This window comes from Mustela lutreola, chromosome 1, assembly GCF_030435805.1.
Source record: "Mustela lutreola isolate mMusLut2 chromosome 1, mMusLut2.pri, whole genome shotgun sequence".
NCBI lineage: Eukaryota > Metazoa > Chordata > Mammalia > Carnivora > Mustelidae > Mustela > Mustela lutreola.
Window position 1 is genome coordinate 213,526,094 of NC_081290.1, and position 16,162 is coordinate 213,542,255.

At 39.2% G+C, this 16,162-nt stretch overlaps 1 protein-coding gene across 5 annotated transcripts in view; it reads right to left on the bottom strand.

Annotated features, from left to right (window-relative positions):
- Nucleotides 1-16,162, bottom strand: part of DEUP1 (deuterosome assembly protein 1) — an 82,177-nt gene that overhangs the window by 56,367 nt on the left and 9,648 nt on the right. For all 5 annotated transcript variants that reach the window (XM_059186674.1, XM_059186691.1, XM_059186684.1 and 2 more), the window contains exons 3-4: nucleotides 5,759-5,930; nucleotides 4,295-4,390 (exon numbers count right to left, since the gene is read on the bottom strand). In XM_059186674.1, coding sequence (XP_059042657.1) covers nucleotides 4,295-4,390; nucleotides 5,759-5,930 — 268 coding nt within the window. The remainder of the gene's footprint in view (nucleotides 1-4,294; nucleotides 4,391-5,758; nucleotides 5,931-16,162) is intronic.

Genomic DNA, 16,162 nt, shown 5'->3' on the forward strand with positions numbered 1-16,162 from the left:
CCATTTGTAACATAATTGTCTTAAGTATTCCTTCAATATACATTAAGAACTGTGTTAGACATGGTTATAATTTTTGCTTTATCTGTCAAACAATTTAGAAAACTCAAAGAGAAGGAAAGTATTGCTTTATCCATTTTTTAAAATGCTTTCCATTGTTTTTTATTCCTTCCTGATATCTCAAGATTCTTTCTTTGTCATTTCCTTCCTGCTAAAGGAACTTTCTTTAGCCATTCTTTGAAGGTAGGTTTATTAGTGACAAATTCTCTTAGTTATACTTCATTTGAGAAGGACTTGGTTTTCCCTTCATTCCTAAGGATATTTTTTCTAGGCATAGAATTCTGGGTTGACATTTATGTTTTTCAGCAAATGAAAAATGTCCCACATTCTCTGGCCTCCATGGTTTCTGATGAGAAATCTGTTATCTGAATTGATTCTTCAGGTAGGTAAGGTGTTATTTCTCTCTTCTGCTTCCAAGATTTTTTTTCTTTGTCTGTTGGTTTTGAGAACTTTGTCTACAATGTGTCTCGGTCTTGGTTTCTCTGTATTTATCTTGTTTGACTTTCACTCAGATTCTTGAATCTGTAGGTTTATATCTTTTACCAAGTTTTGACACTTTCACCTGTACTTCTTTGAATACTTTCTCAGTCCCTCTCTCCTCTCTCTTCTGGGACTCTATGACACAAATTTCCAATCTTTTGTTATAGTCCTGCATGTCCCTTAGCTTCATTTTCTTTTAGTCTGTTTTTTCTCTGTTGTTCAGATTGGTTAATTTCCATCCCGTTATCTTTAAGCTCACTAACTATTTCCTCTGTCCTCTTCATCCTACTTTTGAGTACATCCACTGAATTCTTTTAGTTTGGCTATTTCATTTTCCAGAGGTAAAATTTCTAACTGGCTGTTTATTATAGTTTTGTTTCTTGGCTATAACTTTCATTTGTTTCAGTTGTGTTTGTAATTGCTTGCTGAATCATTTTTATAACAGCTGCTTTAAAATCCTTGTTAGATAATTCTAACATCTGTATTCACCCAGTGTTGCCATCTCTTGGTTGTCTTTTCTCATTCAAGTTTAGATCTTCCTGGTTCCTGGTGTGATGGGTTGTTTTTTTAACTGAAACTTGGACATTTTGGGTATTGTACTAGATTTTCTTTAGGGATTGTGTTTCAGCCATCCTTTTCTGACAGCACTCTGGCAAGGAAAGGGAGACGCTGCCTCATCACTGCCAGGGGGCAGTGGGAGTTCAGCTCTTGGCCTCAGTCGGTAACCCGAGGGAGATGTTCCTTATCCCTGCTGGGTGGAAATGGGAGTTCAGGATCCCCACTAGTCTTCAATGATACCACCTTGACTGGAGGGGCCTTGGTGCCTTATTATTGCCTCTCACCTGTCCTTCAGTGAAAGTGTAATGAGGGCAAGTGGACTCTTTACCACTGAGAGGTGGTAAACATCCTGATTCCTCATTAGGCTTCCCTTGATACCATTCAGAGAGGAGGGGGATTGCCTGCTCACGACCAAATGGGCATACTAGTCCAGGCTCTCCACATGGCCTCCATTAACACCATGGGTTGGGGAGGGCCTTGCCAACGCTTACTGGTCACGAGATTCCTGGCTCTCCACTCCAGTCTTCTCTCATACCACCCAGGCTCCGGAGCCTGGACTACCTCATTATAAGCTGATGAGAAAGAGGCTGTCTACATAGTCTGTGCTGAGCTGGGGGTGGGTTTGGGGCTGAAGTCTTTTTCGGTGGTGTTGGCTGGAGTGGAACAGTTATTATCTAAAAGTGTATAATCTTGCTAAGTAGTCTTTTTCTGGGTCTTTTGGCTGCAGAAAGTAGGCATTCCTTGGGATTGTTTTTGTTTGTGCCTGGGTTGTCAACTTCTCCATTCCCCAGCATGGGATATAAGGGGCAAAGAGAAATCCCAGGGAACTCACTACTATGTCACTCCTTGGATACCAAGGTTTTAGTTGGCCTGTCTCCCTCTACTTCTTAGAGTCTTCTCATTTTATAAATAATGTCCAGGTTTTCTAGTTTTAATTAGCAGGATCTAAATGCATCTACTCCATCTTACCAGAAGTGGAAATCTCAAATATATATGTATGTATGTATATATATATATATATATATATATATATATATATATATAATATATATAATATATATTATATATAATATATAATTTAATCATAGTTTCATAATGGATAGAAGGAAAAGAAAATATTCTCTTTTAAAAAGAAGCAGTTTCTGGGGCGCCTGGGTGGCTCAGTGGTTTGGGTTGCTGCCTTTGGCTCAGGTCATGATCTCGGGGTCCTGGGATCGAGCCCTGCATCGGGCTCTCTGCTCCGCAGGAAGCCTGCTTCCCTCTCTCTCTCTGCCTACCTTTCTGCCTACTTGTGATCTCTGTCTGTCAAATGAATAAATAAAATCTTTAAAAAAAAATAAAAAGAAGCAGTTTCTATGAGAAAGTTTTGATAGAGTTGAGTTATTCAAATAAGAGTATGGTAAAGTATATCCTTAAAATATTTTAGGAAAACGAAATTGTAGATAAACCAGGAATTTCAAAGAAGGAATCAGTAGAGTGAGCTAGCAGCAACCAAAGCATGTTTGCTACAAGATAGCATTTTCTAGTTAGAAGAATGACATATTACGAGCTATTATGCAAACCAGTTCTCTCTTTTTCCCTCTTTCCTTCTCTGCTGCTCTCCTCTTTAACGCTTTTCTTTCTTTTAACATGAGAAGAAAAGAAGAGCAGAAAACTGTAGTGGAAGCAGATGGCTGCTCTTTCAAGAACAATGTAGTTTTTCCAAAATGTATCCTATGAAACACATGTTTACAGTGTTTACACTGTAATAGTGTACTACAGTATAAGCCGGTTTTAGCTTAAAAAATACAGTTCCATGATCAAATATGTTTTGAAAAATGCTGGATTAAAAAGGTTAAATGGATTTGTTTGAAACAGGAATTTGCACAGCCTGTCATATGCTAGCATGCACTGTGAATGTCCAGGAGCCACCAGGAAGTAAACAGCATTTCCTAAAACTTTCAATATTAGCATTCCACAGAACACAATTTTGTGAAATTGCCATAAGGCAATAATTTGTTGGTTAGCCAGCAGCCAAGTAATAAAATGAAGCTGCAAAGCAACTAATGGCAGGGATTCATGTATTACATGACCACTCAGCACCTGTAAACAAGCTTTACAACTTTTTAACAATGGACATGAAAAGAAACCCAGAGATTAAAGATCTGGTAAGCAGTAACTGAACTAATGAAATGTAATTCTGAGATGGTATATCACTTGTATCTCCATTTCTTTATTTTTTTTTAAAACTTATTCCAGATCGTGTTTATACTGAACAAATACAGTGATTTAATATATATATTGGTATTTCAGAGCTTTATGATTACAGGAAAAACAAGGTTGATTGAGTTAAGTGTTAAATGCTTAGTCTTAGAAAAACCATTTAGTTTTGTAATTCAAGCTACCATCTAGTGGCAGCTCTTTGAATTGCAGGAAAAATGTGTAAATTTACTAGCTGGCCAGTCTTTTAAGATTATGCTGAATGGTATCAAATGTTTCATATCCAATCTTAATAGCTGATGACTTCCCTAAGAAGGTACTTAAGAAATAATTAACTACTTCAAGCTCACTTAATTGTATTATCACTTGTGAAATCTTTGCACTTCATAAATTTCATGATCAAACTGTTATTTCCCATTAATTCATTTATTAAGTTAAGCAAGGACAAGAGCAGCTACTAGATCTGAGATGCACAGATAATGATTGCCCTATGCAATATTTGTGGTAAGGGAGAGAAGATTTTTGGCTTGCTAGCACAGTGAGGAAGTGGAGGAATAAATAACAAAGAAATCAGTATTCCTATTCAGAAGACCTATAGCCCTACCAGTATCGAAGTACCAAAGACCAGTTTTTTTCTCTTCAATTATCTATTTCATAATAGCAAAGTCATTTTTGTTGTTCATATTGCTAGCTATTATCATGTAATTAATCAACAAGTCATCTGATGAATAGAAAGGTAATAGTCTTGCACTATGCTAACAGTTAAAGGGATAAAGAGCTGACAGTCTTAATAAAAGAAACAATCTAATAAAACAATGAAAGACAGTCAAACATATAGCCCTTCATTAAATATAAAAACTTCACTTGTATTAAAAATATACCATTTTAATAAAATCAATACAACTTATAAATACATAAATTTGATATAATTTTATATGTGAAAACATGTATCAAAATGTGTTAAATCATCAAAGGAGATTAATTTACATTGTTTCCTTACTTGAGCTTTTAGGGTTTGCAGTTGTCCTTCATAATTTTGCGTCATTGCTAAGTTACATTTTTCCAGACTGTCCAGCTTCTGCCTAAGTAAGCCCACCTGCAGCAAGAACAAAACTTAATTTTGATTTTTTTCTAAATTTTGCCTGATGAAAGCAGAAAATGTGCAAAGGAGGAGCATGCTTTAAGTAAAACTGCTGTCCTCAAACGAGAATAAATATTTGCACTGCAGTTCTTAAAATAGCTATTAATAATGAAAGTCACAAAACCCCACATTGCTGGTGCTATTCCACTGGGTACACATAAGAACGGGGCGGTATGGATGTCTGACAAAAGATCCGTGTCACCATCACATCTGACATTAAGGTTTAGAATTTACTTTGCATTATTTTTTCAGGAGGCCATGTCACCATCACTCAGGCAGAGCCTCTGCGGATGCAGTTCTGTTTTTATTTTGGGCACCACTGTCTTCAGTGGGTGCTCTGCTTCGGGGGCACCACAGAGTGTGGGCTGCATTTTTAGAAGAACATTTCAAAAAGAGAAGAATGATGTCTCAGAGGAGTTCCCAGGGGTTTGGCTTGCAGAATTGGCTGAAAATGCAAGGGAAGCACCTGTGTACACATCTGGGTCATCACAGATATGGGAGCAAGAAAATAGTCTCTTGCATATTCCGGGCCTGATGACCTGTCTCCACCCTGAAGGGAAGCCAAATGCCAGTAACTAAATAACTCAGTTAACTATGTCAAGAGAGAAGTTCTACTGGGAGGCCAACAAAGGTAGAGAGATGGCTGAAGAACAAGTTGGCTGATGATGGTTTTGTATAAGATTAAAGTAAATACTTCTCTTAGGCCTCACTCAGAAGAAAAATTCATAGACACAAAAGTCTGCATTAGGTCAAGTTCGTGATTTTTCTGGAACTCGTCTGGAAGCCCGAGAGTACTCGTACGTTCCACGTGCTGTAAGCAACCTTGTGGAGGCTGGGGGCACTCCTCTTAAGAGGGGGCCCACATATATTCACACACCCCCTTCACCTAACTTTTTTCTTCCCTGTCCCACAATCATGTGTTGACATTTCACTTCTTTCTGGAAATGTTCTCCTAGTAGATTTGAAGAGATACTTGACTTAGCCATTACCAAAGACAGAGTTTGGACAACTAGCTTGTTTCTACAGTTGCAAAAGCACTGACATCTTTACTTGCAAACAATATTTATTTCACATATATATATTGAATATCTATTTACTTTTATAGATTGCATTTTGTTTTTCTGCATCAGCAAATTTTTATGGGTTGAGGTTCCAATTGTCACTTATTTGATGGAACACATTTAACACGCTACGACAGAATTCCAAGCAGTAAAGGCTACCGCTGTTGCCTGATAAAAAGTATACATAATGAAAAACATACCCTGGAGAGAATAAATATTATTTATAACTGCCTGAGGAATTAACAATACATATATTCAGTACCTCTTGGCCTTTCTGATCCAAGCATGTTTGTGCATTTGCCAACTCTTGATCCCGAAGATCTAATCGTGTCTCCAAAGCCCGCATTTTCCTTTCCCAATCCAATTTTTTGTTGCTTACCATGATGTCAATTTGCTCCATTAATTCCTGAAGTTCGGCCTCACAAGGAGAAGCTCTGGCAATGGTTGAAAAGTGAAACACATTTTAAAAGAGGGAAATGTGAGGACAAGAAAAATTATTCCACTGCTCTGAATAGTGCTCTGATCATTGTTTCCTCAAATTGTTCAAATACTTAAATAGAAAGAAGTCTGGAAGCCAGAGGTTAAATTTTAAACTAAAACTGAAAGCCAATTTCAGAGTAAACAATGAATATACATTAATTTTTTAAAAATGACATCTCCTAAATTATAGTTGCTGTCCTAATATAATGCAATAATTGATAAAGACACTGCTTCTGTTCTCTTCTTAGTATATGTGGTAGCACCTGGGTCTCCCAGAGCCAAAAATTTTGACTTGGACAAGGAAGTCCTAAAGTGAAAACACATGTGCAGATTATGTTATATCAGAAATAAGGTGACAATAAATGAAGTTAGCTGAAAAAAATTAAATAAAATAACAATTTTAGAGTGGACTGATTCTATGGAAAATTTGAATTATGAAAAAGGTCCAATGCTCTTCTATGTAAATGTACGAACATGTACCTATGTCTGTCATAGCTTGACTAAGTTTAGTGGCAGGCAACCTGGGACTCCAACCATGCCTATCAGGCTAGGAAGGGCCCGATTCAAGGGTACTAATTGGGTGACAGGGATTGTAGTGTGATCTGACTGGTGTCCCTTTGGAAGGAATCTGATCAGGCAGGTGTGGGCAGAATAATGTAAGTCTTTAGATAATGGGGATACTGTGAGTCGGGTAAGGGGAAATATCTTGGTTCTCAGAGGGTCTATTTATAATTGAAACAAAACCCTTGTAATAGCTAGATTTATAGAGGTGCTAATTGTGAGGACAGATTGCTGTTGCTCCCAGGGCAGGGTTCTCCTTCAAAGAAGCTGATGTATTCCACAGGGGCCTGGAATAAGTCCAGTTATTCAGACTGGATATGCAGGCAGATGTTGAAGCCTCAGATTTCAGCCTACGGAACACACACACATCCAGGATTAGAAAGCGAGTTATTTCAGTATCCATTCAATGGTGGTGACGGGGCTTCTAATATATTTGTGTGGGTGGAAGGAAGGCAGGAGGAAAAGGCAGGCGAGAAATATCTCCTCCATTTAGTTTCACCAAATCAGAATTTTAGAGGTAATTAAAAGTCATTTAGCATATTCTGAAAAATGTCAGGCCCAGAGAGGTCAAGGTCACACAGTAATTAGTGGGAGACCCAGGTCAAGATCGTAGGCAGCTGCTTCCCATCTTCAGCTCCTTTCGGTGTACCACATAGCAAAAGACACAATGTTTTGAATAAGAACTCACTTGAAAGATACAGCGTAGATTAGCTCCATTGCAATAAGGTTAGGAAGAGGTAGGAGAACCCAAAGAACTCAGAATTCCCAGGATCAATTTCTAAAATGCCCAGGCAACCTGAACGAAGGGTGTCCCTTTGATAGGCTCATTCACCAGTGGACTCAGCAGTTTTGACATCAGAGAACTTCTAAGTACAAATTGCCGTTCTGAAGTCTTGTAGGATTTCTGGTCTAAGGCCCAAAGGCTCTCCATTTTCACTTAAAACCTAAAAAAAATCTGAGGGAAAGGAAGTACTAATTCCTCTATAAATAAGCTTATTGAATTTTAATTGGAGTTACGACATGGGGAAAACCAGCAGAACAAAAAGAATCGTTTTCACACCATTTTCTTTTCATAACAATGTGTATCACCTTTGCCATAATTATATTGTTTTTCTGCTATTGTAAGCTCTGAAAGGGCCATTTTATCACCATCTCACTGGAGCTCAGCACAGTGCTCCAGCACATAGCAGATACTCAATAAATTTTTGAAAAACGAACAAATGAGTCCTTTTCATCATTATTTGCTCAGCATGTAGGAATGTACCATGCCAATGGAATTAAAATATAGGCCAAAAGTAGAGAGCAACATAATGGAAGCCACTCAGTCAATATTGTTAAATAAAGGAGCGTATGGTTTCTTTCCTGACTATGACTATGCCATGCAAAAATCAGGATATTATACTCAGATTGGAAGGACTTTTACAAGTCACCGTGTCCAACTACCCACCCAGTGTTTGCACGTCTTTCACAATGTTTCGTATGAGAATCATCTATGATGCCCTGCTGATCAGATTCAGCAGATCTAGAACAGAGGTCATTCTGCATCGCTAGCAAAGATATCAGGTGATCCTGGTGAATGCCAAGGCTTGTGATCTGTTTCACAGTATCACTGCCAAAAGGTCAACCAGCCTAGGTCTGAATTTCTCCTTTACCAGGTAACCGCTATCTGAGATTGTAGCCAGATAGCAATGAGTTTTAAGAAGTTCTTTCTTATTTTGAAGAGCTCTTTCACCCCCTGGTTCTAATTTGATAAATTAGGACCATGCAGAACAAGTGCCTTTTCAACACAGTAGACCTTTGAGTACTTGAATACAGTTATTAATATGTCAAATACATTATCTGTACCTCCAGATTCTTCCAGGTTTTCTCAGTATTTAGTAGTAGATACTGAACATTCCTACAGACAATGGCCAGAACACTTACCCACAACTTCTATAGCAATAGTCCTAGAATGGTCAGGACTCGGTCAATGACTGATGGCTTCCTTAATTTTTGCCCCCACTTCCAACTCAGGACCAACTGGAGAAAGTCAAATACAGTCCCCAAACTAATCATATAGAACACCCCCCTTCTACTAATCCTGCCTCCATCTTCCCTGTAACAACCTCCATCCAAAGAAAGCATGCCCAAAGCCTTCTCTTTTGTTTACTGTAAAGCTTTCCCACTGGCCTTCAAGTCTCTGCCAAATGTAAGTGATGTTTGCTGACTCCCTTGCAATAGCAAGCTTTGAATAAATAGGCTTCTTTTGTTCTCATTTGGGTGGTCTTTGCTTATGTCCACAAGTATCTTTATTTCCTCCAATTGCCCGTGGAAATTTCTTTTTTCTTCACCCCTCACTACCTACTATACTGCCTGGAAAATACTAGATGCTTAACATACCATTTGTTGAATGAATGAAAAAGTGAATGACTACGTTAAGATTTTCAGACCCTTTATAATCCTGGTGGCTCTCTACTGAACAAGAGTTCCTGTGTTGATTCCTCCTTGAAATGTACCATTCAGAACTTTAACAGAACACCCCAGGTGTTGTCTAACCAGTTTAGGTAGGGGTTCTCACATCCTGTTTTTGGTGCTATGCATTTTTATTCAAGCAGATAAAGATCACCTTAGCTTTGAATCTGGGAAGGGGAAAGGCAAAGCAGTGATATAATACCATTTCAAGGTGAGTTTATTCATGTCCGAACACCTTTTTCACATATGCTACAAACAAAGCCACTATCTTGTGCTTGTTTCATCCTGGGGGGTGGGGGGCTGCTCTAAGGGCAGAGCTTTATATTTATCCTTATTACATTTCATTGTGATAGTTTCAGCCTCTCAACGTGTGTTGTCATCACTGGTTCGTTAATGAAGCAAACATCCATTCAGGGACTGCTGCCCGCTGTGTGAGGAACTGGGAAGACAGAGACACATGACCTGTGCATAGAGACACCTGCAAGGCAGGGACAATACAAGACTGATGAATACGTGCAGCTCTTCGGGGACTAGAAAGCAAAGGTACTAAATACAATCTTGGACAAGATGGGTTACCACAGAAGCCTTCCTCAAGGAGCTTATTATGTTTTGGGATCCTGTTTGTCAGAAAATATATTCACTATACCTCTCAGTTTTGTGTCATCTGCAGATCTGATAAGCAAAGCATTAGTTGTTTCATATATAAATACATTTTTTTCCTACAAGTGACTGTAAAATATCACACCAGACAAGACAGAGGACAGGGCTCTCTGGCATTCCACTACCAAGCTCGTCAGAGTGACAGGGATCAGGTGATTATTTCTTTTCTTATAATAAGTTTCTAATCCACTTATTTAAATTTATAATCTTTTCTCTTTTTTCCCCCTATAAAAATGTCATGAAAAGCCCTGTAAAATAATATGGCAAAGCCCAAGTAAGATTCTATCTATAAGCTCCCTGATGCACCGGTATATCAGCCCCGTGAGCCCGGCTGATCTAGTATGTGTTTGTGCTGAGTCCTGGGGTCACTGCTTCCTCCTTTGGATGCTCACAAGCCACCCATAATCCCTTCCAGAATCTTCCTGAAGACTTAGTCAAACTCAGATTTACATCCAGCTCAGCTTTCTGTCAAATTTAATATTCCTTTTTGAAATTCAATTGACTAATCTACTGGTGTATCTTCCCTTCTTCAGTTTTTCAGGGATAATTAAGAGCAAGTTGGTCTCCACAGAATCAGTATTTTCTCCTAAATTTAATGAACTTCAAAATGAAATACAAAAGGCTTAGTTTAGCATTCTCCACAGAGCTGGGCACTAACACTATTCATAGTTTCATTTCTTCCCATAGTCAAATGCTGACTAACACTACGCTAATTACTTTCCTGTTCTTCCTCTTACAGATCCTCACAACATTCCATAAAGTAGGTCTTATTTTTCCAATTTTAGAAAAGTTGGTGGAGGCATTAAAAAAGAAAAAAGTCCTCTGAGTCTTCCAGCTTTAAGAAGTAGGTGGATTGTGGCTGATACACTACTGTAGACATATAAAACTTGGCTCTGACTACTGGGTTTATCCCCAGGGGGTAATTCCCAAGAGAAGGATTGTGCGGTCAGGAGAGAGGTCTCAAACCAGAAGGAAGGGGACACACTGAGATTTGCAGGGTGATGTACTAGTCTGAGGGGACTAGAGTCAAAATATGTGAAGAGAGCAAAATACAAAGCTGATGGCTTAAAATGGTAGTAGGTGGCCAGAGTGTAGGGGGGGCAGGAGAATGGAAAGTAGAGAGTCATTCAGAGTAAAAAGAGCTAGAGTAAGATACATGGACATGTAGGTTACTCCAAAGTCCTTTCACGTATGGGCTTACGTGCTGGTCCTTACAAAGGCAGACCTTCATCAGACAGACGGCTATGGTGACCATATTATCTATTATCCAAACCAGGACAATTTTGAAAGTGGAAGAGGCACTCATGACAATTATGCCAGGACAAAGGTATAAAACAGTGATTGTTCTGGGCCAAGGGGGATGTAGGGACAACCTGCCTACCCATCATCAATCTGGAAAATAGAAATGGAAAAAGAGGTCTGTAAAAACAAAGTGAGTTCATTTGGGGACGTAAGAGATGTCAGAATAGAAATGGATCTTGGGTTTGAGAGAGAGAAGAGGGGGTTTGAAAAACAAACATGGAAATCATTGTGGAGGAAGTGGAGGGATTGAGAAAGGAAAGCATAAGCTGAAGAGAAAGAGAAGACTATGTTCCGCAACATGGAAGAGTCTAAGAGAATGAGTCTCCAAAAGGTTGATGGGTAATATAGACCATCATATCAGGTCTTAATTTTTCAAGATATTTTAATGAAACTCTTCTAAAATGAAGCAGTTATATTACTTAGTTATATTATTATTATATTATATATTATATCTATTATATATAATATATATTATTATATATTACTTAGTTATATTGCTATATATTTAGTCATACCAATATAATTTAACTTTTCTGTGGTGGCTCATAGACCCTGTTCTGTATATCAAATACTGTACCACCCCAGAAACTTAAATAGAACCAAATGGGAGAGATTCCAGATGCCCCAGAACCCACTTTCATAGACATATCTGTGATGTCAACCTGCTCTATAGTTGACTGTTCCCCCAAGACAGTAAAGTGAAAGGCTTACTACTTTATGACTCCTCCATCACAATTTCACAGTTGCCTTCCTTCAAAATTGGCTACCAAATTATAGCTAAAAATAGCTTTTCTCTAGCACTTTTCTCATTGTCCAAAAAATGCTATTTACTGTCATCACTATTGTGTGCTGACTTACCAGCTTTACAACGCCTATCTTTACTGCATATTTAAGATGGTGGCTTATTCTTAGTCTATTCTTCTCACTCATCTGTAATAAGCTTAATGTTGGAATGTGGAGGGGTAGAAATCCCTACATTCCTCAAAAGCATGCTTACATGTACTTATCAAGGCTTTATTCTAGAGCCTTCATCAAAATCATCAAAGAGAGACATTTACAGAAATAAAATGCAATGTGATAGCTTTCAAGTCCCTGTCAATGTTTTATCAGAATTCTAGATACAGGGGCTCGGTGGGTTAAGTCTCTGCCTTTGGCTCAGGTCATGATCTCAGAGTCCTAGGATCGGGCCCCACATTGGGCTCTCTCCTCAGCAGGGAGCCTGCTTCCTCCTCTCTCTCTGCCTGCCTCTCTGCCTACTTGTGATCTTTCTCTGTCAAATAAATAAATAAAATCCTTAAAAAAAAAAAAAGGAATTCTAGATATATACAAATTTAATATCTAACAGCTTTTATGTTCTAAAAAGAATGGAAGATCTTGTAAATACCTGTATTACAGTTAAACTTTTTCTAAAAACTTTTTCTATAATGACTACTCCTCTTCTGAGTAACATCTTGGCTCACACACTGAATAATAGAAGAGGATAGCTGAAATATTAGCAAATACCAACCCTCTTTCTGCAGGTGATTTTTATAATTACTTAAAAATACAAATAACCAAACTATCTCCATAAACTTATATATCTGACACATTTCATATTAATATGGAGAACCATGATATGATTAATAATAAACTATATATAGGTTAGTTTGGATTCTATAAGCCAATCTCTGGGACAATTAAAACTCCCTCTTGCTAAAAGGTCTATCTGATGAAAGACTGCAGTGATAGTACAAAGGAGGGTAGCCACTTAACCCCTTTTTTATTTAAAACTAGAGCCAGCTAGTTCACTGGATCCTAACAGCAAAGAATTAGCTAAGCATTGATAAAATTTGTTTTTCCAATATTAGGAAAATAAAAAAGATGCTGGTTCCTGAATGTTGGAAATGAACCGTCCAATGCCTGCTTATTCTTATAACTTCCAAATCTCTCTCTGCAGACAGAGCTCTGAGCTCCAGACTTCAATATCCAACTACCATTCAACATCAACATTCCCACAAGACGTCTATAGGCATCTCAAACTTCTCATATTCAAAACAGCACTTGAACCCCCACACCACAGACCTGCTCCCACTCCAGTCCACTCAGTCTCTTTAATTGGCATTGCAGCTATAGCAGCTCAAGATCCAAACCCTCATGACTTGAGATTCGTGTTTCCTCAACCCCCAGAATAACAGGTCTATTGGCATTGCCTCCAATATATACCCTAAATTCTGATCACTTCTCACCCTGTCCAGTGGTAAGAACTTGGTCTGAGTCATCCTTATCACTTGTCTGATTCCATTCTTATCTCCTACTTGGATAGGTGCCTGCACCCAACATCCACCCTTCCTTTCTTCCATAACAGATCTCCAGTGTTACTCAGAGTGGAAATGTGTCCAGCTAAAAGTACAACTACATTGGCCAGTCTCTCCTGGAGCTAGGCATGGCCATGCAACAAAATCTGGCCTGTGAGAGGTAATAGCCCTGAAGCTCTTTAGAAGAGAGCTAGAGTGGTGGTCCTTGTGCCTATGCATCGCTCATACTTTCCACTTGGGGGCACTCAGCCTGATTTCCAGGGTACAGAACCTGCATTTCTTTGCTTGAATCCCTCTTCTTGCCACTAGGGTCCTCTGTGCCACCTGTGTGATAGGCCAGAGGTAACAGGAAATTAAAGCCCTCCCGGAAGCAATCCTCAACCAGTGAATGTCAGTTATTGGTATGTAAATACTCACTTTCTCCCTGGATGGGGAGAAAGGGCTGTGCTCTAGACTGCGCTCTAGACTGGGTTCCAGAATCTCCCCAGTAGGTTTTGTTTCAATCACTCTCAGTGGTAGCTGGTTTCATAACTTGCCCTTTCTTATTTCACTTCCCTGTCCCTATAGGTGGTAGGCCGAAACACGATCCCCAAAGATATCACATCTGAAAGTCTGCAATAAGTAAATAAATGCTACTTTATTTAGAAGAAAGGTCTTGGCATAAGTTGATGATCTTGAGTTGGGAGATTAGCCTAGATCATCTGCTTGTGCCCTAAGAAAGAGGCAGAGGAAGATGGGACACACACAGGAGAAGAGATATGGAGATGAACCAGAGAGGGGCGTGAAGATGCTGGCTTGAAAGGTCAGAGAGATGCGGCCAGGAGCCAAGGAGTGCTGACAGAAGCCACCAGAAACCAGAAGAGGCAAGGAATGGATTCTTCCCCAGAGCATCTGGAGAGAATGTAGCCCTCCAGATGCCTTGATGTTGACCCAGGGATACTGACTTTGGACTTCTGGACTCCAGAACTGTGAGTGAATCCATTTTGGTTGTTTTACACCATGTTTGTCATATAGCAGTCAGAGGAAACTAATACACCACATTTTTCATCTCCCAAAGAAACCACATGCATCCAAATCCTTGTTTCTTGGGGCTTTGGCTTCTGGAAGAAGCCAAAATAAAATGCTGGTGTGCGCTCTTCTGCTTTTACCCTATTGCCCTTGCTCTGCTCCCACTCTGGAAGGAGATGTAATGGTTGGGGCAGGTAGCCATCTTGTGGTCATAAGGGGACCACAAACAAAAAAGCCCCACCCTGAGGGTGGGGAAGCAGAAAGCTACACAGAGACTTGTATACATAGCTAATGATTTGGTATCTTCAGCTGGATGTGTAACAGGCATCTCAAACCAAGCTTGCGTTTTCTCTAGTCTTCCTTGTTTTAATAAATGACAGTCTTATCCTTCCAGATGGTGGGTAAAGAGTCTTGCATCATCCTATGCCCATCTATCTCTTGCACACCACATATCCAATCCACGATCTCTAAATATTGTCAGCACTTGGCTCAGTGGTTTAAGCCACTGCCTTCAGCTCGGGTCATGGTCTCGGGGTCCTGGGATCGAGTCCCACATCGGGCTCTCTGCTCAGCGGGGAGCCTGCTCCCTCCTCTCTCTCTCTGCCTACTTGTGATCTCTCTCTCTCTCTGTCAAATAAATAAATAAAATCTTTAAAAATCTTTTAAAATCTTTAAAAAATGTACCCATTTGTTTCTATTACTACTTTACCAACCTGATCCCAATCACTGTCATCTCCCACCCGAATTACTACAATGGCTTCGCTTGTCTATCCGTCCTGCTCTTGCAGTGCTGTGGTCTCTTCTCCGCAGAGTAACCGGAGTAAGTGTTTTAAAACGCTAAGTCAGAGAATGTCACTGCTTTCCTCCATGCCCTCCAGTGACTTCCGATTTTAAACGGCCCCTGTGCCTCACCCATGGTGTACGTTACTGCAATTAACCTCACTTAAAAATTGTGCTGGAAAAAGTTTATGCAAATGTTTTCCTTCTTGGTGGTGTTTTGAATCTTTGCCTAAACTCAGTAGCAGCTGAGTTGTCTCTCAAAGGAGTCTTTCCCTTCCTTTGTTTCTTCCCTGCTCTCTCCCTCCCTTCTCCCAACCCCCACTCCTTCCCTTCCCAGTTTCTTCCTCCCTTTCAAAATCACTCAGTGAATTCCTATAAGCACTAAGTACCATCTAACATTTCAGGATCTACCTTCAAAGTAAAATATCAGGATTTTACCCTAGGTCTATTTCACTTTGTTTCTTCTTCAGAAAAACCGGGAAGTACAATTTACCAGATTTGATTACTCTGGAAAGGAATATGTGTGGCTGGGAATAAAGAGTAGAAGGAGAATAATGGGGCCATTCAGAAGACAAGAGAATTAATCATATTTTAAAAAAGAATTTTCAATGTGAAAAAGAATAAATCACAACAATTTAGGAGTGCCTGGGTGGCTCAGTCAGTTTAGCGGCTATATTCAGCTCAATTATAATCTCAGGGTTCTGAGGTGGAGCCCCACATTGAGCTCCCTGCTCAGCCGGGAGCCTGCTTCTCCCTACTCCTCTACACTCCCCCTGCTTGTGCTCTCTTTCCCTCAAAAAAATAGATAAAATCTTTAAAAAAGAATATTTTACTGCAACTTATTAAACTGTTAATATATTAATTACACTAGAATGTTTTACAAATTATAATTAAAATTGTATTAAACTAAGAAATTGGGAAAGTAAAGTTGTGATTATGAATTAACACATCTCAGAGGGAAAGAACACATAAAAGGTTAAAGATGCACACACAGAGTACTGCTTTAAAGATCTTTCTGAATTAGATGTGAGAAGTTTATGCTTTATTATCCATCTGCCTTGGCTCTTTGAAAATATGACTTTCATGGCAGATTAAAAAAAAATTGGCAGATCATGCAGCAGATTTTTAGG